This window comes from Heloderma suspectum, chromosome 13 (genome assembly GCF_057233095.1).
Source record: "Heloderma suspectum isolate Gila_16-S chromosome 13, 16-S_ref, whole genome shotgun sequence".
Taxonomy (NCBI): Eukaryota; Metazoa; Chordata; class Lepidosauria; order Squamata; family Helodermatidae; genus Heloderma; species Heloderma suspectum.
This window is the reverse complement of record NC_139470.1, coordinates 18,379,968-18,407,934: the sequence shown is the minus strand read 5'-3', so window position 1 is coordinate 18,407,934 and position 27,967 is coordinate 18,379,968. Positions and strand designations below refer to the sequence as shown.

The window sequence follows — 27,967 nt, the reverse complement described above, 5'->3', positions numbered from 1 at the left end:
TCTAATCCAGCATTCTGTTTACACAGTGGCCTACCAGCTGCCCACAGGAAACCCACAAGCAGGACATAATCTGTAGTTTGTCACAAGCATCCAATATTCAGAGATATACTGTCACTGAACAGAGAGGCTCTATTTTGCTATCATGGTTAGAAGCTGTAAATCCTCTCCCCAGGAAGGCCACTCTCTTAATTCCAGTTGTATGTCATTCCAAAGGAAAGGTACTTTTCAAATGCTCAGAGAAACTCTCATTTCTACTATTGCCTCTGGGCTGGTTCCAGATTGCTGTAAGTGCATGGAGAGAGCCTATTCTTCTCCAGAAGAAATGAAAGAAGAAAGAAAATCATCCAGATGGAGAATTTTAGAGCTCAAAACACATTGGTCCTTTAAAAATCAATCTGCTCTTTACAGCAACTTTGGATTGTTGTTGTTCAGTCGTTAAGTCGATTTTTTGTTGTTCAGTCTAAGATCTTGGAGCCCAAGAAAATAAAATCTGTCACTGCTTCCATTTCTTCCCCTTCTATATGCCAGGAAGTGATGGGGCCAGATGCCATGATCTTCGTTTTTTTAATGTTGAGTTTCAAACCAGCTTTTGCACTCTCCACTTTCACCCTCAACAAGAGGATCTTTAGAGCCTCTTCGCTTTCTGCCATTAGGGTGATATCGTCTGCGTATCTGAGGTTGTTGATAATTCTCCCAGCAATCTTAATTCCAACCTCTGATTCATCCAGCCCAGTGTTTCTCATGATGCACTCTGCATATAAGTTAAATAAGCAGGGTGACAATATGCAGCCTTGTCATACTCCTTTCCCAATTTTGAACCACTCGGTTGTTCCATGTCTGGTTCTTACTGTTGCTTCTTGGCCCTCATACAGGTTTCTCAGGAGACAGGTAAGGTGGTCTGGTACTCCCATCTCTTTAAGAATTTGCCACAGTTTGTTGTGATCCACACCATCAAAGGCTTTAGCGTAGTCAATGAAGCAGAAATAGAAAATTTTCTGGAATTCTCTTGCTTTCTCCATGAGCCAGCAAAAGTTGGCAATTTGATCTCTAGTTCCTCTGCCTCTTCAAAACCCAGCTTGTACTTCTGGTAGTTCTCGGTTCACATGCTGCTGAAGCCTAGCTTGTAGGATTTTGAGCATAACCTTGCTGCCATGTGAAATGAGCGCAACTGTACGGTAGTATGCACACTCTTTGGCATTGCCCTTCTTTGGAATTGGAATGTAAACTGACCTTTTCCAGTCTTGTGGCCACTGCTGAGTGTTCCAAATGTGTTGGCATATTGAGTGCAGCACTTTAACAGCATCATCTTTTAGGATTTTAAATAGCTCAGCTGGAAGACTGTCATCTCCGCTAGCTTTGTCGTTAGTAATGCTTGATGTCCGGCTCAAGTTCAGTGACTGCACTATCATGGCTATGAAGGACATTCAGATCTTTCCTGTATAGTTCTTCTGTGTATTCTTGCCACCTCTTCTTAATCTCATCTGCTTCTGTTAGGTCCCTGCCTTCTTTGTCGTTCATCATGCCCATCTTTGCATAAAACGTTCCCTTGAGATCTCCGATTTTCTTGAAGAGATCTCTAGCCTTTCCCAATCTGTTGTTTTCCTTGATTTCTTTGCATTGTTCATTTAAGAAGGCCTTCTTGTCTCTCCTTGCTATTCTCTGGAACTCTGCATTCAGTTGGATATATCTTCCCCTTTCTCCCTTGCTTTTCGCTTCCCTTCTTTCCTCAGCTACTTGTAAAGCCTCATCAGACAGCCACTTGGCTTTCTTGCATTTCTTTTTCTTTGGGATGGATTGATCTGCTGCCTCCTGAACAATGTTACAGACCTCCGTCCATAGTTCCTCAGGCACTCTGTCTATCAGGTCTAATCTATTCCTCACCTCCACTGTATATTCATAAGGGATATGATTGAGGTCATACCTGAATGGTTTAGTGGTTTTCCCTACGTTCTTCAATTTAAGCCGAAATTTTGCAACAAGAAGCTCATGATCTGAGCCACAGTCAGCTCCAGGTCTTGTTTTTACTGACTGTATAAAGCTTCTCCATCTTTGGCTGCAAAGGACATAATCAATCTGATTTCTATATTGACCATCTAGTGATGTCCATGTGTAGAGTCGCCTCTTGTGCTGTTGGAAAAGAGTGTTTGCTATGATCAGCGTGTTCTCTTGACAAAACTCTATTAGCTTTTGTCCTGCTTCATTTTGTACACCAAGGCCATGCCTGCCTGTTATCCTGGTGATTTCTTGACTTCTTACTTTAGCATTCCAATCCCCTATGATGAAAAGGACATCTTTTTTTGGTGTTAGTTCTAGAAGGTGTTGTAGGTCTTCATAGAACCGATCAGCCTCCGCTTCTTCGGCCTCAGTGGTTGGGGCATAGACTTGAATTACTGTGATGTTGAATGGTTTGCCTTGGATTTGTACTGAGATCATTCTATCGTTTTTGAGATTGTACCCCAGTACTGCTTTTCCCACCCTTTTGTTGACTATGAGTGCTACTCCATTTCTTCTAAGGGATTCTTGCCCACAGTAGTAGATATAATGGTCACCTGAATTAAATTCGCCCATGCCTGTCCATTTGAGTTCACTGATTCCCAAGATGTCGATGTTCAATCTTGCCATCTCATGTTTGACCACCTCCAGCTTACCTTGATTCGTTGACCTTACATTCCAGATTCCTAAACAATATTGTTCTTTACAGCATTGGATTTTCTTTACACCACCAGACACATCCACAGCTGAGTGTCCTTTCGGGTTTGGCCCAGCCGCTTCACTCTTTCTGGCGCTACTTGGAAATACCCTCTGCTCTTCCCCAGTAGCATATTGGACACCTTCCGACCTGAGGGGCTCATCTTCCGGCGTCATCTCTTTTAGCCTTGTGATACGTTCCATGGGGTTTTCTTGGCAAGAATACTGGAGTGGGTTGCCATTTCCTTCTCCAGTGGACCACATTTTGTCAGAACTCTCCGCCATGACCTGTCCGTCTTGGGTGGCCCTGCACGGCATAGCTTATGGCTTCACTGAGTTACGCAAGCCCCTTCGCCACAACAAGGCAGTGATCCGTGAAGGGGCAACTTTGGATACACGTTTATTTATTGTTTGTTTGTTTAAAGCATTTTTAATCTGTTCAGCTGAAAAGGGTCCCAGAGTAGCTTTCAGGAGATCAGTAACAAACAAGACAGTCCCTGCTCACAGGCTTATAACCTAAAAGACACAACACAAAAGGAAAAGGTGATGAGGTGGGAAGAGGAGAAGAAGAAAACCCAGCTTTCAATTCCTAAAGTTATACAGTAGTTCTTACAATGACCAGCTGGAATGTAAAGAGATCAGGGAGAAGAGGATCCCAATGGAGCTGACCCTGCTTCCCATCTCTCTGTGCTACTATACAGCTGTTTGGCGGGCTGTTGGGAGCCCACTTTTGCTGGGAAACCACGCATATAGCCAGTGTGGTGTAGTGGTTAGAGCATTAGAGCAGGACTTGGGAGATCTGGGTTCTAGTCCCCACTTGGCCATGGAAGCTCACTGGGTGACTCTGGGCCTGTCACTGACTCTCAGCCTTACCTACCTCACAGGGCTGTTGTGAGGACAAAATGGAGAGGAGGAGGATAATGTAAGCCGCCTTGGGTTCCTTGCAAGGGGGGGAAAGGCGGCATATTAAAATGTAATGATAAATATACCCCATGCGTGCCTTGTATTCCAGCAGAAGCAGTGGGATGCTAGCACATCAGCCAATCCCAGCATGGAGGCCCTCCCAACCCTCCAAAGTGGCCCACGCTGCCCTAATCCATGAAAGCAACCCTATACCCCAGGGGTGGGGAACCGGTGGCCTTCCTGATGTCATTAAACTCCGACTCCCATGAGCCTCAGCCAGCATGGCCAATGGTCAGTGACAATGGAAGTCGGAGTCCAACAACATCTGGAAGGCCGCCAGTCCCCAATCCCGCTGTACACACACACTTACTCAAAGGGTAACTTCTGAGCAGACCATACAGTGCTGTACATCTCTCTTTGATGTGCCGCAAGAGTCTCTGTGCATGTGTGTAAAGCAGAAGGGTGCCAATTTTATCTATTTGTATTTTATCTATCTGAAAACCACCCAGAGAGCTTCCGCTATGGGGTGGTATAGAAATGTAAGAAAGAATAATATTTATTTAAACTTATTTTTAGGCCGCCTCTAAGCAGCTACTTGGTCTCTGGCTCTCCTCCCCCCCCCACCAAACATTTTCTTTAATTAATTTCAGCAAGCCGCATCAATGCATCATTTGCAAAGGGCTGCAGGCACCACCAGGGTTCGACCGTGCGCACTAGATGGAGCTGGTGTACCTCTGAGTCTAAGACTTGGCTGTGGCAGGCGACAGTTTACCCTTCAGGCTCACACTCTATGGCAGGAGGCAGCCAGGTTCTTTTCTGCTCCTTGTCCCCAGGCTTGCCAATGTGCCCGGCTGCACTGTTGGATTCTTCCCTGGACGGTGCAAGGGAGTCAAATCATGAGCAGAGCAGTGCAGGAGGTCGAGCAATGCCTGACATTCTACAAGGCACTGGCACAGACAGAAGGGCTGGGAGAAACCTGCCGGAGTTTCCTCCTTGTCTTGGAAAAACTCAAGCAGTTTGCAGGGTAAGCATGCATGTGCCTTTTGCAGTTGTTGTTGTTGTTCAGTTGTTAAGTCGTGTCCGGCTCTTCGTGACCCCATGGACCACAGCACGCCAGGCCTTCCTGTCCTCCACTCTATTATCTATGGTTTGACAGACAGAAATTCAACAGGTACAGCTTCTCCCATCGTGGATTTGCAGTGAGGGGTGCAGAGTTTCACGAGCTGAACTTCTGCACCGCGTGCAATTGCTTAAAGGAATTAGTGAGGGGGGCGGTGAGGGGGACTGTAGCCCCCTGGTAGAACACATGCTTTGGCTGCAAAGAATCCCAGATTGTGTTCATTTTAAAATTGTTGTTGTTGTTGTTGTTGTTATTATTATTATTCTTGGGTCAAGAATAGATCCTCTCCAGAGAACAAGGTTCCCTGCCTCTGACTTACAGACAATCCTAAGCACATTTACTTGGAAGTAAGTCTCATTAAGTTCAGTAGGACTTCCTCACTAGTAAGCATGTTTAAGATTGCAGCCTTAAATCCCTGGGATTTGCTTCTAAGCAGAAGTGCTTAGGATCAGACTAACTGTTAATTAACTAACAGTTAATTAGTTTGTTGCCCTGCAAGCATCTGCAGGCAGCAGCGTATGTCGTGGGATGCGTGCTTATGTCATAGATCATAGGTGTCAGACTGTGGAGGGACGCGAATGATCCTAACATTTGGAATTCCAGAATATGATAGACTTTGTTCATTTGGGCATGAATTTCTTTCACATTGTGACTCCTTCATGCATCCGTAGGCTTGATGGGCCACACAAATACTTATTAGCAGTAGAATTATCATGATCATCATCTCTATACTTCCCCCTAGCCGAAGCTGTCTGGGTGGTTAACAAAAATTAAAAACCATTAAAAATACATTATACAAAATGCAAAACCATTGACATAAAAACATAAACAGACAGCACACAGACAGACAACATGTATCTTAAGAGAAATCCAGGATCTGATTAAAAACTCGTCATATGCCTTGAGAGAAGAGAAAGGTCTTGGTGCCAAAAAGAAAACAATGTCGGTGCCAGGCAGGCCTCACTGGGGAGATCATTCCGTAATAACAGCCAGTGTGGTGTAGTGGTGAGAGTGTTGGACTGGGAGTCGGGAGATCCAGATCCTAGTCCCCACTCCGCAATGAAGCCCACTGGGTGACTTTGAGCCAGTGATTGACTCTCAGGGTTGCTGCGAGGATAAAATGGAGAGGATGATGCACATCGCCTTGGGTTTCTTAAGGAGGAAAAAAGGTGGGATATCAATGTATTAAATAAGTAAATAATTGTGGGGCGGGGACCGAAATAGTAAACACATTTTGGGGCGACTCGGGCCATGCAACCTGGTGATCATGTTGGGCTCCAATTGTTTTCAGAGGCTTCGTGAAGAGGTGCAGAGATAAAAACCTGGAGGAGGCTTTTCAGCTCTTGGCGGGAGTGAGCAAAGGATTGTGGGAACTGGAGTGGGACAATGCTCTCCCTTTGGTGCGCTGCGTGCTCGCTTGCCAAACAGAGACCACAAACAGCTCCAGCTCTTTCTGCCGGCTTGAAAAGGTAGGTCCCCAAGTTGGATTCAATGTGAACAGAGAACAGGGGGAATTTGCCACCCCAATGTGAACAAAGAACAGGGGGAATTTGCGGCCCCAAGGCCTAGCAATGGCCGCCAACTTAGATAGCTTTAAAAGGGGATTAGGCAAATTCACGGAGGATAAGGTTGTCAATGACTACTAGCCATAACGGCTATATCCTCGGGATCAGAGACAGCATGCCTCTGAATCCCAGTCATGGGGGAACAGCAGCGGGAGAGGGAGATTGCATGTGGGCTTTTCAAAGGGATCTGGTTGGCCACTGCAGGGAAAGAAGATACTAGATTAGATAGGCCTTTGGTCTGATCGGCGGAGCTCTTCATATGTGTTGTTGCGCCTATCAATTAAATAGTTTTCCTCTTGCTCTCGGCCAGTCACTGTGCAATGGCCCCAGCTGAGCTTCTTTCCACAATCTAAAATGACCAGGAGTCTGTTTAGGTTGGATCCTGGCAATGCTAACAGGTAGCTGGGGGAGAAAGAGAGAAGTTCCCAGAGTTCATAGAAGCAAAACAGTTCAGAACAGTTTTTCAGAAGCAATCGGATCTGTCTAAGACAAGGGTGGGCAGAAAATAAATTTCCAGACGTTTGGGACTTCAACTCCTAGAAATCCTGACCATCGGTCATGCAGGTAGGGCTTTGGGGAGTTGAAGTCCAATGACATCTGGAAGGCCACACATTTTCCATCCCTTATCTAAGGGAAAGAACCAACCTATAATGTACACTAAAAGACACGGGCCAGATTGGACAACATGCTGTGTTTCTAAACCTTGTTCCTCAGGACTGATTCTCTCCTTTTTTTAGATAGTTGCAAAACTGTCAGAAGGGAACCTAGCCATGATCTCTGAAGAGGTGAATAACCTTATGGGCAGCCTGACCTCTGAGGACAAAGAGGTGAGAGAGATTTGGTCTATTTCAGCCTCAGGAATATTTTTCGGTGAAACTGACTCATTTCTCAGAGGCTTAGGGTCATTTAACTGGAGAGGGTTACATATTACTGCAGCCTTCCCCAATCTAGCACCCTCCAGGGGTTTGGACTACAGCCCCCATCATCCCCATGGATGATGGGAGTTGTAGTCCAACCCAACTGGACGGTGCCAGGTTGAGGAAGGCTGTATTTGTGTGTGTGTGTGTATACATATGTACTAACAGTGATCTCAGTTCTCTCAACTGCCCCTCATGGAGCCAGAACAGCACTAAAAGGTAAAGGTGTCCCCAGCCAGTCGTGTCCGACTCTAGGGTGTGGTGCTCATCTCCATTTCTAAGCCGAAGAGCCAGCGCTGTCCGAAGACGCTTCCGTGGCCATGTGGCCGGCATGACTGGACACCGAGGTGCATGGACCGCTGTCACCTTTCCCGCCGAGGCGGTACCTGTTTATCTACTTGCAATTTCTTGCTTTCGAACTGCTAGGTTGGCAGGAGCTGGGGCTGAAGACGGGAGCTCACTCCGTCACGCAGCACTCGGGTCTCGAACTGCTGACCTGCCGACCTTCCAGTCTGCAGTTCAGCGTCTTAACCACTAAGCCACCGCGGCCTGATGCATATATATATATGTATATAAAAAGGTAGAGGTGTCCCCAACCAGTCGTGTCCGACTCTAGGGTGCGGTGCTCATCCCCGTTTCTAAGCCGAAGAGCCAGCGCTGTCCGAAGACGCTTCCGTGGCCATGTGGCCGGCATGACTGACCACCGAGGTGCACGGAGCGCTGTCACCTTTCCCGCCGAGGCGGTACCTGTTTATCTACTTGCAATTTCTTGCTTTCGAACTGCTAGGTTGGCAGGAGCTGGGACTGAAGACGGGAGCTCACTCCGTCACGCGGCACTCGGGTCTCGAACTGCTGTCCTGCCGACCTTCCGGTCTGCAGTTCAGCGTCTTAACCACTAAGCCACCGCGGCCCCTTAAGAACAGCACTACACAGGCACAAAAAGTATCAGCAGACTTGGGGAGACCTTAAGGTTTGCAGAAGTACAAAACATCTTTAGGGAAGAGATGGAAAGAGGCAAGAAACCTAAGACAGGTCATGAAGCTCTGGCTGACGGTTGGGAGGGGGGCAGAAAACAGGAGGGAACGGAATGGAACCTTCTGGGAAAAGGCATGGCTGGCTTTGGTTGTGACTTTTGCGCTTGATCCTCTCCCAACATGCTTCTCTTTCTCCTCGCAGCCGATGTCTCCCGGAGCTCTTCAGACAGGTCAGTCTCCAAACTATCTCCTCCTTTCCTACTTCCAGCCCTTCCTGATCCTACCCACAGCTGCTCTTTGTACCAATGGAGCACAACAGGCTAGGTGCTTTGCCCCCGAAGCACACTTTGCCCCAGTAGGAAGCAATCCAACGAATCCAGTGTGAGGTGGTACAGTCCACACCCATGACAGGGCTCTACCATGTCAGGAGAAAGCCCGCTTTAATGGGTTCTTCTCTGCCGTTAAAACAGCAGTAACAACAGTTCTTGGTTCCCTTGCTCTGCAGTGTGCATTTTCGTTGAGGAGAGCACGCTGGGACGAGGTTACTGGAGAAACCACCTGATGCCTCTGCTGACGCGCATTGCTGCCACGTTTGATTTGATACTGCAGGATCAGAGAGCCGCGAATGAGGAATGGCATCACATCACTGTTAAGGTAAGCAATGGGGCTTTATCCACGGTTCATGCTGGCCCCGGGCTTTGGGCAAGGCGCCCTCCGTGGCCTCCTCCCTCAGTGAGTCTCCCTTCTCGCCACCGTTGACACTGCTGCTGTCGCACCTCATCCTCTCTCTCATCATTGCTACCACTTGCTGTGCATGCATCAGTACCTGTGTAGACCTCTTCAGGGGCCAGCTGAATGTGTGGATGTGGCCACCGAGCTCATCAGGGGAGGGCTTCAGCCAGATGGTCCAACGATCCCCCCTTGCGTTCTTTCATTGCACAGGGGACGTGTTCTCTGAGCCCCCGTAAACTAACATTAGTAAGCAATTCTCCTTTGCAGACTTCATTTCTTCTGATGATTGCACACAGGGCTGGCTCAGGTTTCCGAGGGCCCTTGCGCAAGGCACCCTCCGTGGGTCCCCTCCCTCAGGGAGTCCACCTTCTCACCCCCATTGTCCCTGCTGCTATTACTCCACATCCTCTTTCTCCTCATTGCGGACACTTGCTGGCTTGACAGGCGGAGCCAGGGAGCAAGTCGGCCGCAGCATCCTCTCCTCCTCCTCCTCCTCTTCCTCCTCCTCACCACCACCGTTGTCTGGGCCAGAGCAAGAGGCAGGTGAACAAGCAGGATGCAACAGTGAAGAGAAAGAGCGACTCCAAGGGGCTCTTGTCAGGGGGCCCCTGCTGGGGTGTGGGCCCTCGGCAGGTGCCCACCCATGCCTACTCTTGACGCCAGCCCTGTGCTTTAGGCTGCAATTCTATACATATTTAAGCTGGGAGTAAATCCTATTGAAGTCAGTGGAACTTACTTCGGAGTAGACATGTCCAGGATTGTGCTGTCAGCAGATTTTTATAGAGGGCTTCTCAGTGGCTGCTCCCAGGGTGTGGAATTCCCTGTCGAGAGAAGCCAGGTCAACCCCATCTTTGTTGTCCTTCCACCGATTGATTGATTGATTGATTGCATTTTTATCCCGCCTTTTTTCCTCTTGCAAGGAACCCAAGGCAGCTTACATTATCCTCCTCCTCTCTGTTTCATCCTCACAACAACAACCCTGTGAGGTAGGCTGGGCTGAGAGTCTGTGACTGGCCCAAAGTCACCCAGTGAGCTTCCATGGCCGAGTGGGGGCTAGAACCCGGATCTCCCGGCTCCCGGTCCAACACTCTCACCACTACACCACACTGACAGGCAAATACATTTTTATTCAGACAGACTTTGGGCATCTAAGATGATGAGCTGCCGAAATAGGTTTTAATCCGGCGGCGGCTGTTATGTCTTATTGATGTGCTTTGATTGGATGTGTTTTTATTTGACAAGTTTTTATTTTTTTTATTAATAACTTTGTGTATTTATTGTTAGCCACCTCAAGCACTATTTTTAGTGGAAAGGCAGGATCTAAATTTAATTAATAAATAATACAGGGCAAGCCTAGAGAAGTAAGCCCCCCAGGTTAAGTGTGCATGCAATTGCAGCCCCAATCATCAGGTAATCCAGTAAAGCCTTGAAGAGCAGCATAGGGATTTATTTATTTTATTTACAACATGTCTATGCTGCAAAGTTCTTTGGGCAGCTTACAATAAAGTACAAAAATAATGTTAACACAAAATAGAACATAAAACCATGACAAAACTCACAGCACCACAGTCTTAAACACAGTAGGTTGTATTCAATGTTACTCTGACTTAGACTAGATCTATTGAAATGAATGGGACTTGTTAGAGTCTCTCTACATGAGGCATTTATTGTGCACTCGTGATTCCTCACTTATGGTAGCTTGTGAGTCCTTTACACAACATCATCATCCTCCAGGACCTCTCATGTGCTTTGCAAACATTTTAGTGGGGGGGGGGGGGGTTTCTAACAAGGAGAGTCTGGTATTATTTGTGAATGGCGGGATAAAACCTAGTATAATTGTGCAATTCCACTATACCACAGCACCACCTAGTGCTTGTGTAATGGAACAGAAGGAAAGGAAGAGGAAGAGAAATCCCAGAAAAAAACACGCGAAAAGGAGCTGATCTTAATCCTGCAAAGAATCTGAAAACAGAAACCTCGGTAAAGTGGCAGGTTAAAAGTCTTGTGTAGAAAGGCCCTTAGACTGACATTGGATACAGTTTACAAATTTATGTTGTTTATTTAAATTTGTAATTTAAACAGTCATTTTGGTGCTGCTATTATTAAACAATTGAAAGTCAGAAATCCTTTCCAAACTACTGCAAATCACCCAGAAATGTAGGTCCCAATCTACCTTCTCCCTTATAGAACAGAGAAAATAAAATAATAAATTCCTACTGACCTCAAATAGGGAACCTTATTACATTTCTTGTATTTTTAATAAGAACATAAGGCTGCAATCCTATACACACAGTAACCTGGGAAGCCAGTCCTATTGAACATAAAGGACTGACTTCAGATTAAACATGCACTGGATTGCACGAATGGAACAGGAGGAATAGGACCATACGATATGCTAAACTGTTTTTGTTGTGTCTCCAGATATGTCTGCAGCTTTTCAAGTGGATGCCAAAGGAGGTTTTGCCCCTTGTGTGGGATGAAACGGATGACAATGAAATCCTGCAAAAGATCCTGAGATCTCTGGTGCAAATCATGATGGAAAAGGTGAGCATCCCCCCCCCCCCGTTACACCAGGGTTTGCTGACCTGTAGTCCTGTATGATCTCCTAAAAAAAAAAAAATTAAATCCCCATCATCCATCAAGGCATGTTAAATGTATTTGATAAAGCAAGGATGCATTTCCTCACAAGCTTGTGACAGTGACAGCAAAACAAATCTGTGTTGAGTGATCTTGAGTAATAAGAACAAATGGGGAATGCCTGGTTATATCAGATCAATGTTCCACCGAATGCAGCCTTCTCTGCATGAAACCCAGCAACTGGGAGGCACTAGATGGTTCGCCAGGAATTAAGAACGTAAGCAGTGGTGTGATGGTGTGCAGGTGTTCATCCCGACTTTCCCCATAACCAAGTCCTCAACGAGAATCCAAACAGCCAGACAGCTGGGTTGATCTGTATCAACAACCCAGTTCTAGCAATTCTCATCTCCACACAGAGCAGGTCTTTTGTAAAGCTCATCATGGCTCTTAATTGCCTGTTGCACCAAAACACCCCCAAATACTTTGCATTACAACATGGAACAATATATTGTTGCTGGGAAAATTCTTCCCCACTGCCCCCCCAGCTACTGTGAGGATTGCAGCTAAGGTCCGAAGGAACCTGAAGTTCCGGCTATGAGTGCCGCTGCTTCCCCATCATTCCCTCTATTTCTGATGCTCATGGATGCCCTTGGTTCCCCATTCCTCCTTCTACTTTTAATGCTCAGAGTGCCATTGCTTCTGTAGCCAAAACAGCACCGCTCATGAGCCAGAGGGAGGTATCAGCACTGTTGGGGGGGGGGAGTCTAGAGGAGTGGGAGCCTACAACCACAAGAACAATCTAATGGGGATTGAGCATGTTCAGTTGTGTGTGTGTGTGTGTGTGTGTGAGAGAGAGAGAGAGAGAGAGAGAGAATGGAATGGACTGACTAGAATCCTGTGCAACAGCACTCTGAGCTGCAACATTTTGTTGCAGGCCCCACCTGTAAAGTTTCTCCTGCTTGGGGGGTGGAACTTGGGTAAAATCCAACACAAGTCCTACTTAGGGTGGACCCATTGAAATGAATGGGACTTGTGTTAGTTATGATCATTCATTTCAATGGTTCTCCCCCAGGTAGGGCTTACGTTGGATCTCAGCCAGCGTAAAGTGTTGAGCATGTTTTGTTGAGAGTGTTTACCTCTCCTCCATTGATCTTAAGGCAGCCTGCAGGGACACCCGTCTGCTGGCCGGAACTGCCGTGAGTATGCTGGTTAACACGGCACCAGAACCCCAAAGGGGCGCTAGGGCAGTACTGGCTCTCTGTCACCTGCTGAGTCTGGATGGATGTTCCGTTGCACAGAGGAAAGACGCTGGACTGGGCAACCCTAAAGGTTTGCACAAAAACTTCTTTTCTCGGCGTGCAAATCTCCCTGCGTTTTATGCCCACTGTTTATTTAATCAATTGGCTTAAAGTCAGTTAGAGAGCCAGTGTGGTGTAGTGGCTAGAGTGTTGGACCGGGAGTCGGGAGATCTGGGTTCTAGTCCCCACTTGGCCTTGGAAGCTCACTGGGTGATTTTGGGCCAGTCACAGACTCTTAGCCCAACCTACCTCACAGGGTTGTTGTTGTGAGGGTAAAATGGAGAAGAGGAAGGTTATGTACACAGCCTTGGGTTCCTTAAAGGGGTAAAAAGGAGGGATATAAATGTAATAAATTAATAAATTGAAGTATTTTTATCCTGCTCGTCAGCCCCCCCAAAACCTCCTGGAGTGGCTTACATATAACCAGTAAAATAAGCAATCCATCCCTGCCCACAGGCTTGCTCTCTTAAAAGACGCGACACAAGGAAAAAGGAGTGGGGAGGGACGAAGAAAAAGACGTGCTGCTCCAAGCACGCTCCATCTACAGACAAGATGTGGTTTTCCAGCATCCTTTCTTTGGTGGCCATTTATTAACACTGACACTCTGCAGAGCTTCCCCCGCTGACCATAAGGCACAACTTAGTTCCGATCGACGTGGGTTCAACCTGGTGTCAGTTTTTAGGGGCAAAGGAACAGCATAGTCTTGATGGCTTGAGCTGAGGCAGGTGACTGGGGATGATATCTGAAGCAGAGGGCAAAGAACAGGCATGGGAGGGTGGGCAGCAGAAGGCGGGCTGGGGCAAAGAAGGACTGACATCTGGTCAGATTGCCAGGTTCTCAGCACCTTAGAGTCGAAGGGGCAAGGGGCCTCAGGCTTAGGGACCAAATCCAGCCTTCCAGGGTTCCCAATAGGCCTTTCGGTGTTCCCCAGATCGCCACGCCCCCTGTATTGACTTGTCCTTCCAGGGTTCCATGGAATAAGCTCACATATAAACGAAAGCTCCCATATAGCAAGCAAAAGTTTTATTCTTTAAACCCAATACGAACCAAGCACCAGCATAACTGCTGTGCTAGGGTCAGGCTACCCGAAAACACTTGGTGAGTTAAATACCCGACAGCTGTGCTGGGAAACAGTTAATCTTAAAGAGGGATTACACCACCACCCCTCCCCTGGCCACGCCCCTCCCCTGGCCACACCTCCTCCCCCCCCCCCCGGCCACGCTTCTTTCCGCCAACCACTGATTATTTTATGGTTTCCCAGCTTTTGTGCAGTTTCCAAGGGTGAGATGCCTCTCCATAGGTTAACTTACTGGCTGTAAGAGCTTTTAAGCTAAAATATGCTGGAATTTTTGGCCCTGCTCCATTTGCCTTCAGTCCAGCCCCCCCCCCCCGCTTGCCTTTGGCTCCGCCCACCCCTAGAATGCGGCCCCTGAGAGCATCTTCCTCAGGCTGAAAGGCAGGGGCAGGGAATCTGGCGCTCAGGCTGCCCGAGGTTCCCTACCCCTGCCTTAGACCCTAAAACGTGGCGGGAGATGTCAGGAGATGAGGGGATCGCGAAGGGAGCTTAGTAGTGGGGCCTGGTTATCTCTGATCTGACACGGGGCAGAGCTAATAGGAATAGCTCTCATCAAGCCAACCAGAAAATATTCTGGCCTTTGATTCAGGCCCATTCAGCTCGAGAGTTGACATCTATGCAGTGGAGGCCGGTGGGCTTGATTTCGGTGGGGCTGCAAATCCATTCTGGGATTCGGTCAGCACCAACCAGAACTCTGAAGGAGCTCTCCAAGGTGTTGAACCCTATCCCCCCAGATGGCTTCAGCACCTTGGATAGCTTCTTTAGCATTCTGGCTGGTTCCGAATGACACCCAGAATGGATCCACAGCCCCACCAAAACCGGAGCCACCAGGCTCCACTGCTTCGACTTCTGGAGACCCCAAGATGTCGCAGGGCCCAGGGGAGTGCCTGCTGGGTGTGGAGAGGGCCCCCTCCCCTTCCAAAGGGCTTCCTTCCACCTTTGCATGGAGACTAGATCACCTGCAGTTGTAGAACGCCAGCGCTAATGCGGTGTTCATCCAATCCAGTGTGCCAGCGTGATGTAGTGGCAAGAGTGCTGGACTGGGAGTCGGGAGATCCGGGTTCTAGTCCCCACTCAGCCATGGAAGCTCACTGGGTGACTTTGGGCCCGTCATAGGCTCTCAGCCCAATCTACCTCACAGGGTTGTTGTTGTGGGGATAAAATGGAGGAGGAGGAGGAGAATGTATACCACTTTGAGTTCCTTGGAGGAAAAAAGGCAGGATAGAAATGCAATCAATCAATCAATCAATGCTTCGCTGCTGCTTTCTGGAGGTACCTGTAGCCTCACGGATGATAGAACCCAACACAGATAATGACAGTGGCCAGGATGCAGCCAAATCTACACCAGCCAGATGACCAACGTATCTGTTGACAACGGGTTTATTTTTCATGCTCAGGCGAAGGCCGATTTGGGGTGCTCAGCGTGCCCCCATCTGCTTGGAGCCCAGATGGACTGGGGAAGGTGGTATTGACTCGCAGCTTACTAGCCTGTTGCAAGATGGAGATCTTGAGCTGCTGGTTGGATGGTGTCCCGCAACAGGTAGGTTTAAAAAAAAATCATTCCATTCCAGGTAGAGCTGTGTGCAAATGGCCTCTGGGGACAATTTCACTGAATTTCTCCAGGGGGAGGGGAAATTCTCAACAGTTGCTCACAGGCAGGGCTCACCATTGGGGTTGGAGCACAGATCCTTTTTCTGTCCATAAGGGTTTTTGTTTTTGTTTTTGCAAGTGGCAACAGCCTCAACTGTATTGGCAGGATGGCCCCCATTTTGCATCCACCACAGTGCAGCTGTGTGTGTTGGGGGGCAGTGTTGTGTCCAGCCCCAAGGAAGAGATGGAGTTACTGCTGAGCCAAAACCTGCCCTCAGTTTTCTTCCCCCGTGAAAGAGGCTTCCATCATTCTGCCTCATTCACAGGATGTTTTATCTTTTATTTTTGTGGTGTTTTTGAGCTTACTTAATCACTGCTAAGGGGCCAAGGGGGCTGTGTGTGTGTTTTCTTTCCATTACAAGTTTCTACATTGCTGTGCCGCCTCCCAGCCTGCCTGCACTTCTTTATCTGAAAAAGCCCTATGGGAGGAATTACTTTTCCCCCCGGTCCTCATGGCTATATGCGACCTCCAGTACCAGAGGCAGTATGCCTATGTACACCAGTTGTTGGGGAACTTGGGCGGGAGGGTGCCGTTGTGTCCTGCTTCTGGGTTTCCAGTCAACAGTTGGTTGGCCAACTGTTGGTGTTGGTTGGCCAACATTAGAGCCCTGGGCTCTAATTGAAGTGTGGGAAGCCAGGGAGGCTACAGGCTGCCAGAGAGATGATTGTACAACAGGACACTCATACACATTCCTTGGCCATCTCCTAAGTAAGGTAAGCCCAAGAAACCCAAATGCGACCCAGGAGAATTTCTCCTTTGAATTTCTTTTCTATCAAACTGAGTGAGGGCGGTCGAAAAAGATGTGGGAGAAATTTTCAGCAGGGTCAGCCTCATTCCATAAGGCAAGATTTAGTCAACATTAGGGACAGGGTGAGCCTCACGCAGCCCTCAGCTTAATTTCAAAAGCCTCATGTAAGTGATCAGTTCAGAACTAGGGCAAGAGAAATTTGTCTCTCCCTATCAGCCTGCTTGGCTGGGAGGAAGGGGGTGGGGAGAGAGAAGCGGGTGGCAGAGACAGACAGAGAGAGAGAGAGAGAGAGAAGGGGAAGAGACCCAGAAAGAGAGAGAGAAGGGGAGGCAGAGAGAGAGAGAGAGAGAGAAGGGGAGGCAGAGAGAGAGAGAGAGAGAGAGAAGGGGAGGCAGAGAGAGAGAGAGAAGGGGAGGCAGAGAGAGAGAGAGAGAGAGAGAAGGAGTGGCAGAAAGCGAGAAGGGGGGAGAAAGAGAGAGAGAAGGGGAGACAGAGAGAGAGAGAGAGGGAGAGAGAGAGAGGGTGGCAGAAAGGGAGAAGGGGAGGGGGAGAGAGAGAAGGAAGAGGCAGAAACAGAGAGAGAGAAGGGGGCAGAAAGAGAGAGAGAGAAGGGGAGGCAGAAAGAGAGAGAGAAGGGAGGACGGGTAGGCAGGCAGGCAGAGAAACAGAGTGAGAGAGAGAGAGAGAGAGAGAGAGAGAGAAAGAAAGAAAGAAAGAAAGAAAGAAAGAAAGAGGCAGAAAGGGAGAAGGGGAGGGAGAAAGAGAGAGAGAGAAGGGGGAGGCAGAAAGGGAGGGGGAGGCAGAAAGGGAGGGAGGGAGAGAGAGAAGGAAGAGGCAGAAAGAGAGAGAGAGAAGGGCAGGCAGAAAGAGAAAGAAACCCTGCCAACTGCCTCACCTACCACTGGCTCCAGTCCCATCCACCACCAGCATGGAGACCATGACAAATTATCCCAGAGCAAATGCGATCCTCAGCAGAAGAAAAAGTATGCCCCCCACCCCCACATTAAGAGCTCAGGGCAAGGATGGCCCGTTGCAGGATTAAGCCCAGCAACCTATGCAATGGCAAGGAAGAATCTAGGGGGAAAGCAAGTGAGGTTGATAAGAAGTCTAAAGGAAAGATAGGTAGGTGAAGGGTTGGGCAAAGTCTAATGGAGGTTTGGCCAGGGCTGCTGGGGACTCATTATGGTCACCAAGAAACGTAAGAACATAAGAAGAGCCCTGCTGGATGAGACCAAGGGTCCATCTAGTCCAGCATTCTGTTCACACAGTGGCCAACCAACTGTTGACTGGAAACCCACAAGCAGGACACAACGGCACCCTCCCGCCCCAGTTCCCCAACAACTGGTGTACATAGGCATACTGCCTCTGATACTGGAGGTCGCATATAGCCATGAGGACTAGAAGTCATTGATAGCGTTCCCCTCCAGGAATTTGTCTAACCCCTTTTAAGGCCAGCCAAATTGGTGGCCATCACTACATCCTGTGGTAGCGAATTCCATGGCTTAGCTACACACTGTATGAAGAAGCCCTTCCTTTTCTCTGTCCTGGATCTCCCACCAGTCAGCTTCATGGGATGACCCCAAGTTCTAGTATTAAAAGACAGGGAGAAAAAGGTCTCCTTATCTACTTTCTCCACACCATGCATAATCTTGTACACCTCTATCATGTCTCCCCTCACTCGCCGTTTTTCCAAGTGAAATAATCCCAGCTGTTGTAACCTTCCTCAATCGGGGAGTTGCTCCAGCCCCTTGATCGTTTGAGTTGCCCTTTTCTGCACATTTCTGCACAGAAGTAGAAAGAGGACGTCATCCTTGCCTTATTGGTGCCTGAAAGTCACATGGCCCCTGTTTCATTGGTCCCAGTCCTGGTGCTGGAGCTTATGCTGTCTCTGCAGGAAATGCAATGCGCAGATGGGACACAGACATGACATGGGCCGCATGTTGAGCACCCCGTGCTAAAGTAAACAACCAATCTGTCCTACCCAGAAGCAGGGTCAGCTCCAGGCCCAGCACCGGGACGACAGATTGGTTGGTTACTTTAGTACAAGGGTGGTCAGCATGTGGCCACCACTGTGTTCATGTCCCCCCACCCCCCACCTATTTCCCAGTACCATTTTGAGTCTCGCCTCTTTTTTTGTTTCGTTTTTTGACCTCCTTCCTTGACAGAGGTGCTTTAAAAAAAAAAAAAACTGTTCATGAAACATTGACACGTTGTTGCTTCCTGTTCCCGCTTCCCTGCCCTAATCGGAGTGCAGCAACGAGGGAGAGGGCCTTCTCGGAGGTGTCTCCCCCATCAGCTCCCCGATGAGGTCCGCCTGGCTCCAACATTGTTATCTTTTTGGTGCCAGGTTACGACCTCTCTCTTTTCCCAGGCATTTGGCAGCACATGATGAGTTTTCATTGGTCCTGGATATGTCTTTAGTTATGACTGACAGTTCAAAGTTGTTTTTAGTTATAAGGCTTTATATGTATGTATGTATGTATGTATGTAAGTAAGTAAACTGCCCAGAGTCCTTTGGCTATGGGGTGGTATAGAAATGTTGTTATTATTTTATTAATTATTGATATTAATTATTGATAATTTATTATTATTATTATTATTATTATTATTATCTAGTTCTCTATGCAGGGTTGTCTGTTGCTAGACATCCTGTTTCCAGTTATTTTAGACCTGATGGAAGAGCCCATGGATTGTCATTACTACTGCTTTCAAGGTAGGCCAAACTGGGCTTCTGTATCCTGGCTGGGGTTTGGCCCTGGGTGGAGTGGCTGGTCAATCCAGTGTTCAAGGAGACTCTGGTAGCAAGACGCAACAACTGACAAAGCAGAAATTTATAGCACCTTGGAGAGCACACCGTAAGAGCTGCTAGGCTGGATTGTTCCTTATGAAAGGCTGTTGTTCTGGCAAGGGACTAGTAGCAACTGAAGAATGAAGTCGGTCGGTCAGGTCCAGTCCTTCCACCTAGGGACGTATGGCTTGTGTAAAACCCATTCCATTCATGTTTCGTGGATTGTCAGACGCCTTTTGTTCTGCAGTCCACCCATCAACGGAATTGGATTTTTTTTTAGTTCTCATATTTGCGCAAATGCACACGTGCGCAAATGCGCCAAATCCCCCCAAATGTGCAAAATCCTCCCCGAAATGTGCATATTCATGATTTAGTCTATGGGGAAATGCACATTTTTGGCCTTTTTTGGCATATTTTTTAGTGACGAAATTTGTGCAAAACTGGGAAAGTTAGAAAAACGGTCCCGAAGTCAACGGAATCCGCCCAGCAGGGGAAAAGGCCACTGCTGAATCTGCCGGTCAGATTCATCAAAATCTGAACTCATTTGGTTCTGTTGCGGATTACTCCAGCATCCCTACCTCCACCTTCCACTGGGTACTGACTGCCTGGGCTGGCACCAAGGGTAGGCATGGTTGGGCACCTGCCAAGGGCTCACACCACAGCAGGGGCCCAGAGACAAGAGCCCCCTGGAGTTACCCTCATCTTCAGCGTTCTGTTGTTTTGAATGTGTAGATGCATAAACCCTTAAGCATGGTGAATATGGAATGAGAGGGTTGGTCACCATTTGGATATGATCTTTGTCAGCCTGCCCCATACAAATTCTGTGTGATTCACCTGTGCCTGCCATTGCAGTTTTTTCTCTGTGGCTTCAACGCGTCCGAGACGGTCTGGATCAGATCTGGAAAATGAAGGAGAGCTGTGTCTTGGTGGACGATTCTAGACTGCTCCAGAGACTGACCCAGTTCCTCTGGAACAATGCAGAGAGCCCGGTAGTGTACCTTTTCCTTCTTATTTGCAGAATTTTATATCCCACCCTTCCAATACCAAATCAGCAACTAGGATGGCTTGCGGCATGCAAAAAACAAAAGAACTATATTCCATAAAATATACTGACAACAATAAAAAAGAACAACACCAAGAAACTGCAGCAGATAAAAATGACAACAACTTGAAGAACAACAGGATCAGCCATTAAAATAAGAGAAACAATCTATGGAAAAGGAAAGGAAAGGTTCCTCTTGTGCAAGCACCGAGTCATTACTGACCCCTAGAGGGATGCCGTTTTTCCTCAGCGTTTTCCTGGCAGACTATAGCGGGGTGGTTTGCCATTGCCTTCCCCAGTCGTGACTACCTTTCCCCCAGCAAGCTGGGTACTCATTTTACTGACCTCGGAAGGATGGAGGGCTGAGCTGGCTACCCGGGACCCGGCTTCCGCTGGGATCGAACTCAGGTCGTGGGGAGAGTTTCGGTTGCATTACTGCCGCCTACCACTCTGTGCCACACGGGGCTCTCTGACAATCTATGAACCTGTGTAAATTAAAAGGGAACAAGTCTTAACTAGGCAGAAGAAGACAGAAACCTGGTTCACATGATCAAATTGACCCACGGTGGCTTAAATAAGCCACCATGGTTTGCAGATGCCCGTTCCATAAACCCACCACCACCACCACCCGTAGCTTGTCGTGTCATGCGAACCTGGCGAGGGTGGGTTGTTGGCATGGTTAACAAACCACACACAACCCTAAAACAGCCCATGAGATATGAATTTGCCAAATAAGTAAGTAAACTTTGCTCCTCTGAGACAATAACAGGAGAGTGACAGCAAACCCCAGATTCCACCCAGATCTAATTAAACTGTGTAATGACAGCTATCCACACAGTACAGGAGGTGACTTTAAGTCATGGATGCAGAAAAGGGGGTGATGCCAAGGGGAAGGAGGGATGGATTGATCAGATTTGGCCCTCAGGTCTGAGCTTCTGCACCCTACTTTAGGTAGTCTGGGTCCCCAAGTTATTTAGGGCTCTAAAGCTGATTGCCAGCACCTCAAATTGTGCCTGGAAGAAATGAATTGATAACCAGTGCAGCTGTTATAAAAAGTAATCTTCTTACTTTAGAGTGACGGTTTGTTTACCCATATGCAAATGCATGCAGATTTAACTGATAGATTAATCAACTAAAACTCATAGGATTAACTGACTAAAATTCCTTTAAGTGGCTTGCAGCCCTAGTGGAGAGCCATCTGGGTTTGTTTCATACATAATCATGTTATCATTTATAATTTTATTTTCCACCCACCCACCTACCCCCATATTCAGGTGGAGGGGGTATCTGATTTTGTCCACAGGTCCTTCCAGCTTCTCTTGGAGATCTACAATCTAGAGCATGATCACTTTGATGCCCCAGAGAGACCTCTTTATGGACAGCTCCTGCAGAAAGTCATTCTTATGCCTTGGCAAACTAGAGCTCGATATGTTGTACTCATTTCAATTCTCCCCTACCTGGGCCCTGGAAAAGTAAGTTGTGTGTGTGTGTGTGTGTTGAGTGCAGAGGGGGTTTAGCCCATGATACTTTGCAAATAGCTGAGAACAAATAACAGTACAGAATATAAACAGTTTGGTTTATAAGCTTTGGCTGGTGGCCCAGCTACACCCCTATCTGGACAGAGATAACCTGGCTTCAGTAATCTATGCTCTGGTAACCTCCAAGATAGTTTACTGCAGTGCACTCTGTGTGGGGCTGCCCTTGAAGACTGTTCGGAAGCTGCAGTTTGTGCAAAATGCAGGAGCCAGATGAATAAGTGGGACCAAAAGTTCTGATCATATAACACCAATTCTGGCCTGTTTACATTGGCTGTCTGTAACGTTTCCAAGCCCAATTCAAGGTGCTGGTTTTTATCCTTTAAAGCTTTACATGGTTTGGGACTGCAATACCTGACAGAGTGCCTCCCTTGACATGAACCTACCTGGACACTACAATCAGCATTTGATGCCTTCCTCCTAGTGCCTCCTCCAAGGGAGGCTTGGAAGGTGGTAACAAGGGACAGGGCCTTCTTAGTGGTTGCTCCCCGATTATGGAATGATCTCCCCACCAAGGCCCACCTGGCGCCAGCACAGTCATCTTTTCACTGCCAAGTTAAGCCTGTACTCTATTCTCGGGCATTTAGTGGCATATGATGGGGCATTTATGTCAGCGGTCTTTATCAGTTCTGGTATCGTACTGAAATTGTTTCAGCTGTTGACATTGCTTTGTACTATCTCAACATCCTCTTCAGTAGAACCCTGGGAATTGTAGTTTTGCTAAGGTTCTGGAAATGATTGATTCCTAGTCCCCTCTGTTGTAGAACTGTTTGTTTATTTGTTTATTATTTCTTTATTTAGTATTCCACCGTTCTGCAACCATGACCCAAGGTGGCTAAGGGCAATAAGAAACAGCAGATACAAGATAATAAAAAAGACAATATAATAATTCAAAGGCCAAAAACGTATAAAATAAGCAGCTAAAAAGCAGGTGCAGATAGAAACAGCTGCTGCCTTCAACTGTTTATACTATAAGCTGTAAGAGGCTCACGCAAGGCATTCTGTCCCATACTACCCCGATTTTGTGAGGAGGGGGTTGTATTTCTGCAAACCTCAGGGTTCCCCCCAGCATGCTGATATTTCCCTGTTGTTTCCCAGTGGCCTCGATTTTGGCTCCATCTCTGTCAGCATTCACCACCGGAGATCGCTATTAGAGGTAGCAATAAGCTGCCGAGCGCATTATCAGAGTGGCAAGGCAGGGTGTACGTTCAGCAAATAAATAAGAACACACCAATGAAAATCAGCTGCAGGGACGACTTTTCACTAGCATTCTTTTAGATGCCACCGGCAGATTCCGGATACTTGACCCGTTCATTTCTGTTCTCCCTAATCCCAAATGATTAAAAAAGTTGTACGAAGACCGATAACATCCCAGTTTATTCCAGTCCTGTCGTCTCATGGATCTCTTTCTGCCAAGGTTCTGGATGCCTACAGGGATCTCCCGCAGCACCTCTTGAACTGCCTCTCGACCAACCACCTGTGTCCGGCTGCCTCGGATTTGTACAAAACCATCTTGAAACTGCAGCGTGAAGGATGGACAAATGGGCAGAAAGACATCCTGGAGGAGGAGCTGGCTCAGAAGTGGAGCCATCGCTGGTTGCCAGCCCTCTCCAGCGCCTTGACCTCTCCTGTCTCTTTCCTTCAGAGCAATGCCTCCAACTACCTTCTGGTGTGGACTCTGCAGCTTTTCCCCGCCTGTTATGCTCTGCTGGCCAAGCGCTTTCGCGGCAGGGAGGCTTCGCACCTCCGGGCCTGGGCTGCCTTGCTGAGTGTTCAGAAGTCCCTCGTGGGGGCCTTGCCCGCAGACGGGGAGGCCCTCGGTAGACTCACCTTCTGCCTCTCCTCGAAAGAAGAGAACGTCCGCCTGGCGGCACTGGGCCTCCTGTGCTCCGCTCCCAGGACCAGCCAGGCCTTGTCCGCGACGGAAGTCCGACTCCTGAAGGAGTTCCTGCCGCTGAACTTGAATTGTGACTCCTCCTCTTTCCGGCAACTCCTCCAAGCTGCGGTCAAGAAGGCCTTGGTCAGGTCGAGGGACAGCTCTCTCTCTGTGCTCCGGCGGCAAGCACACGATGAGAAGGACCGCTTGGCTGGAAGGGATCCAGAAACACCTCTGGTACAAACAGTGGGTGAGTTGGCCCATTTTCCACACTGGAGAGAGGATAATTTGGTGCCCCCCAGCTATTTGGGACTGCAACTCCACCCCCAGCCAGCATGGCCAAATGGTCCTCATAGCCAGCCATGTATTTGCACGCCACTTCTCGTGTGGCGCAGAGTGGTAGGCGGCAGTATTGCAACCGAAACTCTCCCCACGACCTGAGTTCGATCCCAGCGGAAGCAGGGTCCTGGATAGCCGGCTCAGGTTGACTCAGCCCTCCATACTTCCGAGGTCGGTAAAACGAGTACCCAGCTTGTTGGGGGAAAGGTAGTCGCAACTGGGGAAGGGAATGGCAAACCACCCTGCTACAGTCTGCCATGAAAACGCCAGCGCAAGCGGCGTCCCTCTAGGGGTCAGCAATGACTCGGTGCTTGCACAGGAGGAACCGTTCCCTTTTCCCATGTGGCTTGTGTCAGAAAACGTCCACCATAAAATCTAACACGTTGAGATTCTCTAACAACCGGAAGCCGTCTCAAAATGTAAACGGTCATCCACATCGGATAATCGAAGCCTCTCCCATGAATAAAAATGCACTAACATTAAACAATCCAAGAATAATTCATATTGAAGCCAAACAAATGAGGATTTTTAAAGAAAAATCCAAATGGTCGGGGATTATGGGAGTTGGAGTCCAAACCATCCGGAGGGCACCGAGTTGCCTACTGCTGCTGCCCCACACTTTGTGAGGCTCCGCCAGTCAAACAATGATAACTATGGCCGTGTCTGCCGTGGGAATGGTTGGACAACCAGAAGCTTCCAGAAAACCCAGAAGCCAGGCCTTTCAGCCACACTGCCCTCCCCTGTTCTCTGACCCCGACAATTAGTTTTCAGTGGCATTTTGCCCCTGAACCAGAAGATTCCCTTTATGTTATTTATTTCGTATTATATTTCTATACTGTGCAATAGCTGAAGCTCTCTGGGCAATTTGCAACAATTAAAACCATAACAATACAAGATGATAAAATACAACGTAACAGTTTTATACCAGAGTATAATTTAAAAAAATAATAATAACCCAGTAGAAGCTAGAAGCAGTGCAAAGATTTAAAATACTGTACCCGATTTAAAACAGAAACTGAAAATCTAAAATGCCTGGGAGACAAAAAAGGTCTTCACCTGGCGCTGAAAAGAGCACAATGTAGGTGCCAGGAGAGCTTCTCTGGGAAGCTCATTCCACAACCTGGGTGCCACAGCGGCAAAGGCCCTCTTCTTCGTAGCCACCCCCCTTAGTAGCCACCCTTTAGCGACCCCAACTATTTATTTGTTTTATTTATTTATTTAAAATGTTGCTTGGCCGCCTTTCGCCCTCCCAAAGTGGTGTACAACAATAAGACGCATAAAACTGATAAAATATTCAAAGCAATAAAAACACACATTAAAACTGGCAATAAAAACAGCAGTAAACCCAACAACAAAACCAGCAATAGCTGTGGGTAGATGTGTCTCCCTGTAGGTGCCTGGTCCTCTTTTTCAAGGCCATCTAAGCTAAGCTCCACATCTTTTGGCAGTCACTTCCATATAGGGATGTGTGAACCACCCCCATCTGGTTTCTCCGGGCGCCCGCCTAGCCCCTGCCCCTGCCCCTACTCACCCGTCCCCAGACCGCACTTGAGCTCCTCCCGCACTCGGCGAGCAGCCCATACTCATCCCAGGAGCCTCGTCAATCTCCACGGTTGCCATTTTTTGGAAAATAAAATGGTGATCATAGACATGCGCATATTTGCGCATATTTGCCTATGCAAATACTTTGTGAATACACATATTTGCATATGCGTGAAAATGCACATCTTCGTAAAAATGTGCATTTTCGTGCATGTGCAAACGTGGGATTCGCAAAATGTGCATTTTTGCCATCACCGTCTTATTTTTTTTTAAAACGGTGACCTTGGAGCTCGACAAGGCTGGTGGTGTGAGTGTGGGCTGCTCGCCAAACAGGGGCAGGGGGCGGGCGGGGGCGGGGGCTTGGCGAGCAGGGCTCAGGGGTGCAGGTATGGGGGGTTCCGCCGGATTCCCCGACAGAATCAGGCGCCTGCACCATCCGTAGTTCTGTACATCAACCCTCTATTGTTTGGAAGAAGTGCTTTCTTTTGTTTGTCCTGAATTGACCGTCATGGGGTTGGCCGCAACTTACGCTGTTATGAGAAGGGTGGTGGTGGAGTATCTCCACTTTATCCATAACATGTACAGTTTTATGCACCCACTTATCATTTTCCTCACTCCTGTAATTAAAAAGCTCCGAAGGCTTTAGCTCAGCTTCCCCAACCCAACATTCTTCCAGCTGCATTGGCCTACAATGCCCATCATGCTGGCTGGGGCTGATGGGCATTGTAGGCCAACACAGCTGGAGGACACTGGGTTTGGAGAGGCTGTGTTGGCCTATGCTGGCTGGGTATGATGGGAGTTGCAGTCCGACGTGTCTCGAGCAAACCAGGCTAGGGCGTGCTGCTTTTGGAAGAGGTACGTTACCGTCCTTCCTCAGAAATGGACTGGCAGGGTGCAGAGAGCCGGATACATAGGCATTCTTTTTTGTCTCCCCAGCCCCTGCTGCCACGCCCATGGGTGTGTTTCAGGAGAACAACAGCAGCTTGGCTTTGAAAAGGCCGAACTAGACATAACATGACTTGTGTGATTTGAATCAACGTGCCTCGTCTTTAACCTTTAAAGAGCAGCCATAGGCGTGGGGGAAATGGGGACTGTGGGTTGGCAGGATTAATCCTCCCTCTCTCTGCCGCTGCTACAGACTACCCCCATCTCCAGGAGGGAAGCTTCCACTGGTTCCGAGCTGTAGCTGGCCTCCATTTCGGGCCTCCATTTTAGGAGGCCACCATCTTAGGTGGCGGTGCCATGGAAGGGAAGGGCAGGCTGGCTGAACAGGAACCTTTCACGCTGCAACACTCTGTTGCAGGTTCCACTTTTAGAGAACCTGTTGCCAGGGAAAGGAGCAACGTGTGCGGTCTGTGCCTTTCCTGCCTCTCCTCCACCCCAATATTTTCCTCACCTAGATTTCGTGGAGTGGCTGCTGCGTCTCTGTGTTTCCTCCCTGATGTCGGGGTCCAACTACCAGAGGAGGAAAAGCGGCCTCCTCCTCTTGGCGGCCATCCTGGAGACCTGCACCGACACGTGGAGTCCGGAGAGGAAGAAGGGGCAGCCTCCTCGTAAGTCACTTTGCGCTCTCCCCCTCGGCACAGATCCAGAAGTGGGCCCATGCTGAGGTGCTCCAGCGAGGATGGCCTCCTTGCATTTGCCTAGCAACAAGCAAGGATATTTTTCCCGACTCGCCTCCTTTCGCTTTGCGAACAGCCGAAGCCCTAGCTATTACTTCCAGGAATGGAGTATCCTGTGAAAGGGTGTGGCTGGCTGGAACCCTGGAGAGGAACCTAACAATTGGAAGGAAAAGATGGAATGTAGTGGAAGAGCAGGGCAGGGCTGGCTGAACGGGACCACTCCCCGCTGCAACACTTTGTTACAGCTTCCACTTGTGCTTCACAAAGATTTCAGGTGTGGTTTCCCCGCCTTCCTCCCCCCCCCTTTGCTCCTGTACTACATGTCTCTGCAGGCAATATGGTTGCACTACTACACTGGGCCAGAAGAAAGGGCTGCTGGGACTTCTTCTCTACAAGCAACACGCTGGCCTTGCTGAGTTGCTTGCAAGACAGTACAAATGAGGTACATAGCCCACCCTTCATCCCTGACTCCTGTACATGTCTGCTTGTGTGAGACAGCAGGAATTACATATGCTTGACTTCAGAGTTTAGTGATGCTCTTTCAGCACAGTACGAGTTGGGGACCATGTTCTAGGTTCACCAGGAACTGAATCAGGCTTCCCCTGCCTCTGCTGGGATTTCTTGCTAGCCCCTGATCAAACATACAGCAGACCTGGGCAATGATGTTACGAACCCTGCTGGATCAGATCAAAGGCGCATGACATCTAGCATCTTGTCTTGCACAGAGGCCAAGCGGTGCTCTCTTCTAAGTGATGGCCTCAGCATTCAGCACCCTGGACAGCTCCATGTGGAGCTCAGGATGGAGAGTCATAGGAGCAAAGCTCAGATGTTGCTTCAGCAACAGGCAAGGCCAGGGCTGAGCCTTAGACAGAGCTGCAGCCCCATCTGGCTGGCTACCTCTGCCTGTGGTAGAAACAGCCTCTTCTGTTGAAGGGGCTTAGCCTGCTTTATCAGCCATTGACTCTGATGGAGCAG

The 27,967-nt window shown here is 48.4% G+C and overlaps 1 protein-coding gene across 4 annotated transcripts in view; it reads left to right on the top strand.

The window, feature by feature from the left end:
- Positions 1–4,389: 4,389 nt before the first annotated feature.
- LOC146336118 (tRNA (32-2'-O)-methyltransferase regulator THADA-like) overlaps positions 4,390–27,967 on the top strand; it is a 55,544-nt gene continuing 31,966 nt past the window's right edge. For 3 of the 4 annotated variants that reach the window (XM_084819554.1, XM_084819555.1, XM_084819553.1), the window contains exons 1-14: positions 4,390–4,615; positions 6,003–6,180; positions 7,014–7,103; positions 8,370–8,397; positions 8,673–8,821; positions 11,321–11,443; positions 12,634–12,805; positions 15,247–15,389; positions 18,865–18,961; positions 19,889–20,025; positions 21,353–21,550; positions 23,031–23,739; positions 26,771–26,923; positions 27,325–27,434. In XM_084819554.1, the coding sequence (XP_084675680.1) occupies positions 4,488–4,615; positions 6,003–6,180; positions 7,014–7,103; positions 8,370–8,397; positions 8,673–8,821; positions 11,321–11,443; positions 12,634–12,805; positions 15,247–15,389; positions 18,865–18,961; positions 19,889–20,025; positions 21,353–21,550; positions 23,031–23,739; positions 26,771–26,923; positions 27,325–27,434 (2,415 nt within the window). In that variant the 5' untranslated portion in view covers positions 4,390–4,487. The remainder of the gene's footprint in view (positions 4,616–6,002; positions 6,181–7,013; positions 7,104–8,369; positions 8,398–8,672; positions 8,822–11,320; positions 11,444–12,633; positions 12,806–15,246; positions 15,390–18,864; positions 18,962–19,888; positions 20,026–21,352; positions 21,551–23,030; positions 23,740–26,770; positions 26,924–27,324; positions 27,435–27,967) is intronic. The other variant, XM_084819556.1, reaches the window with a different exon arrangement.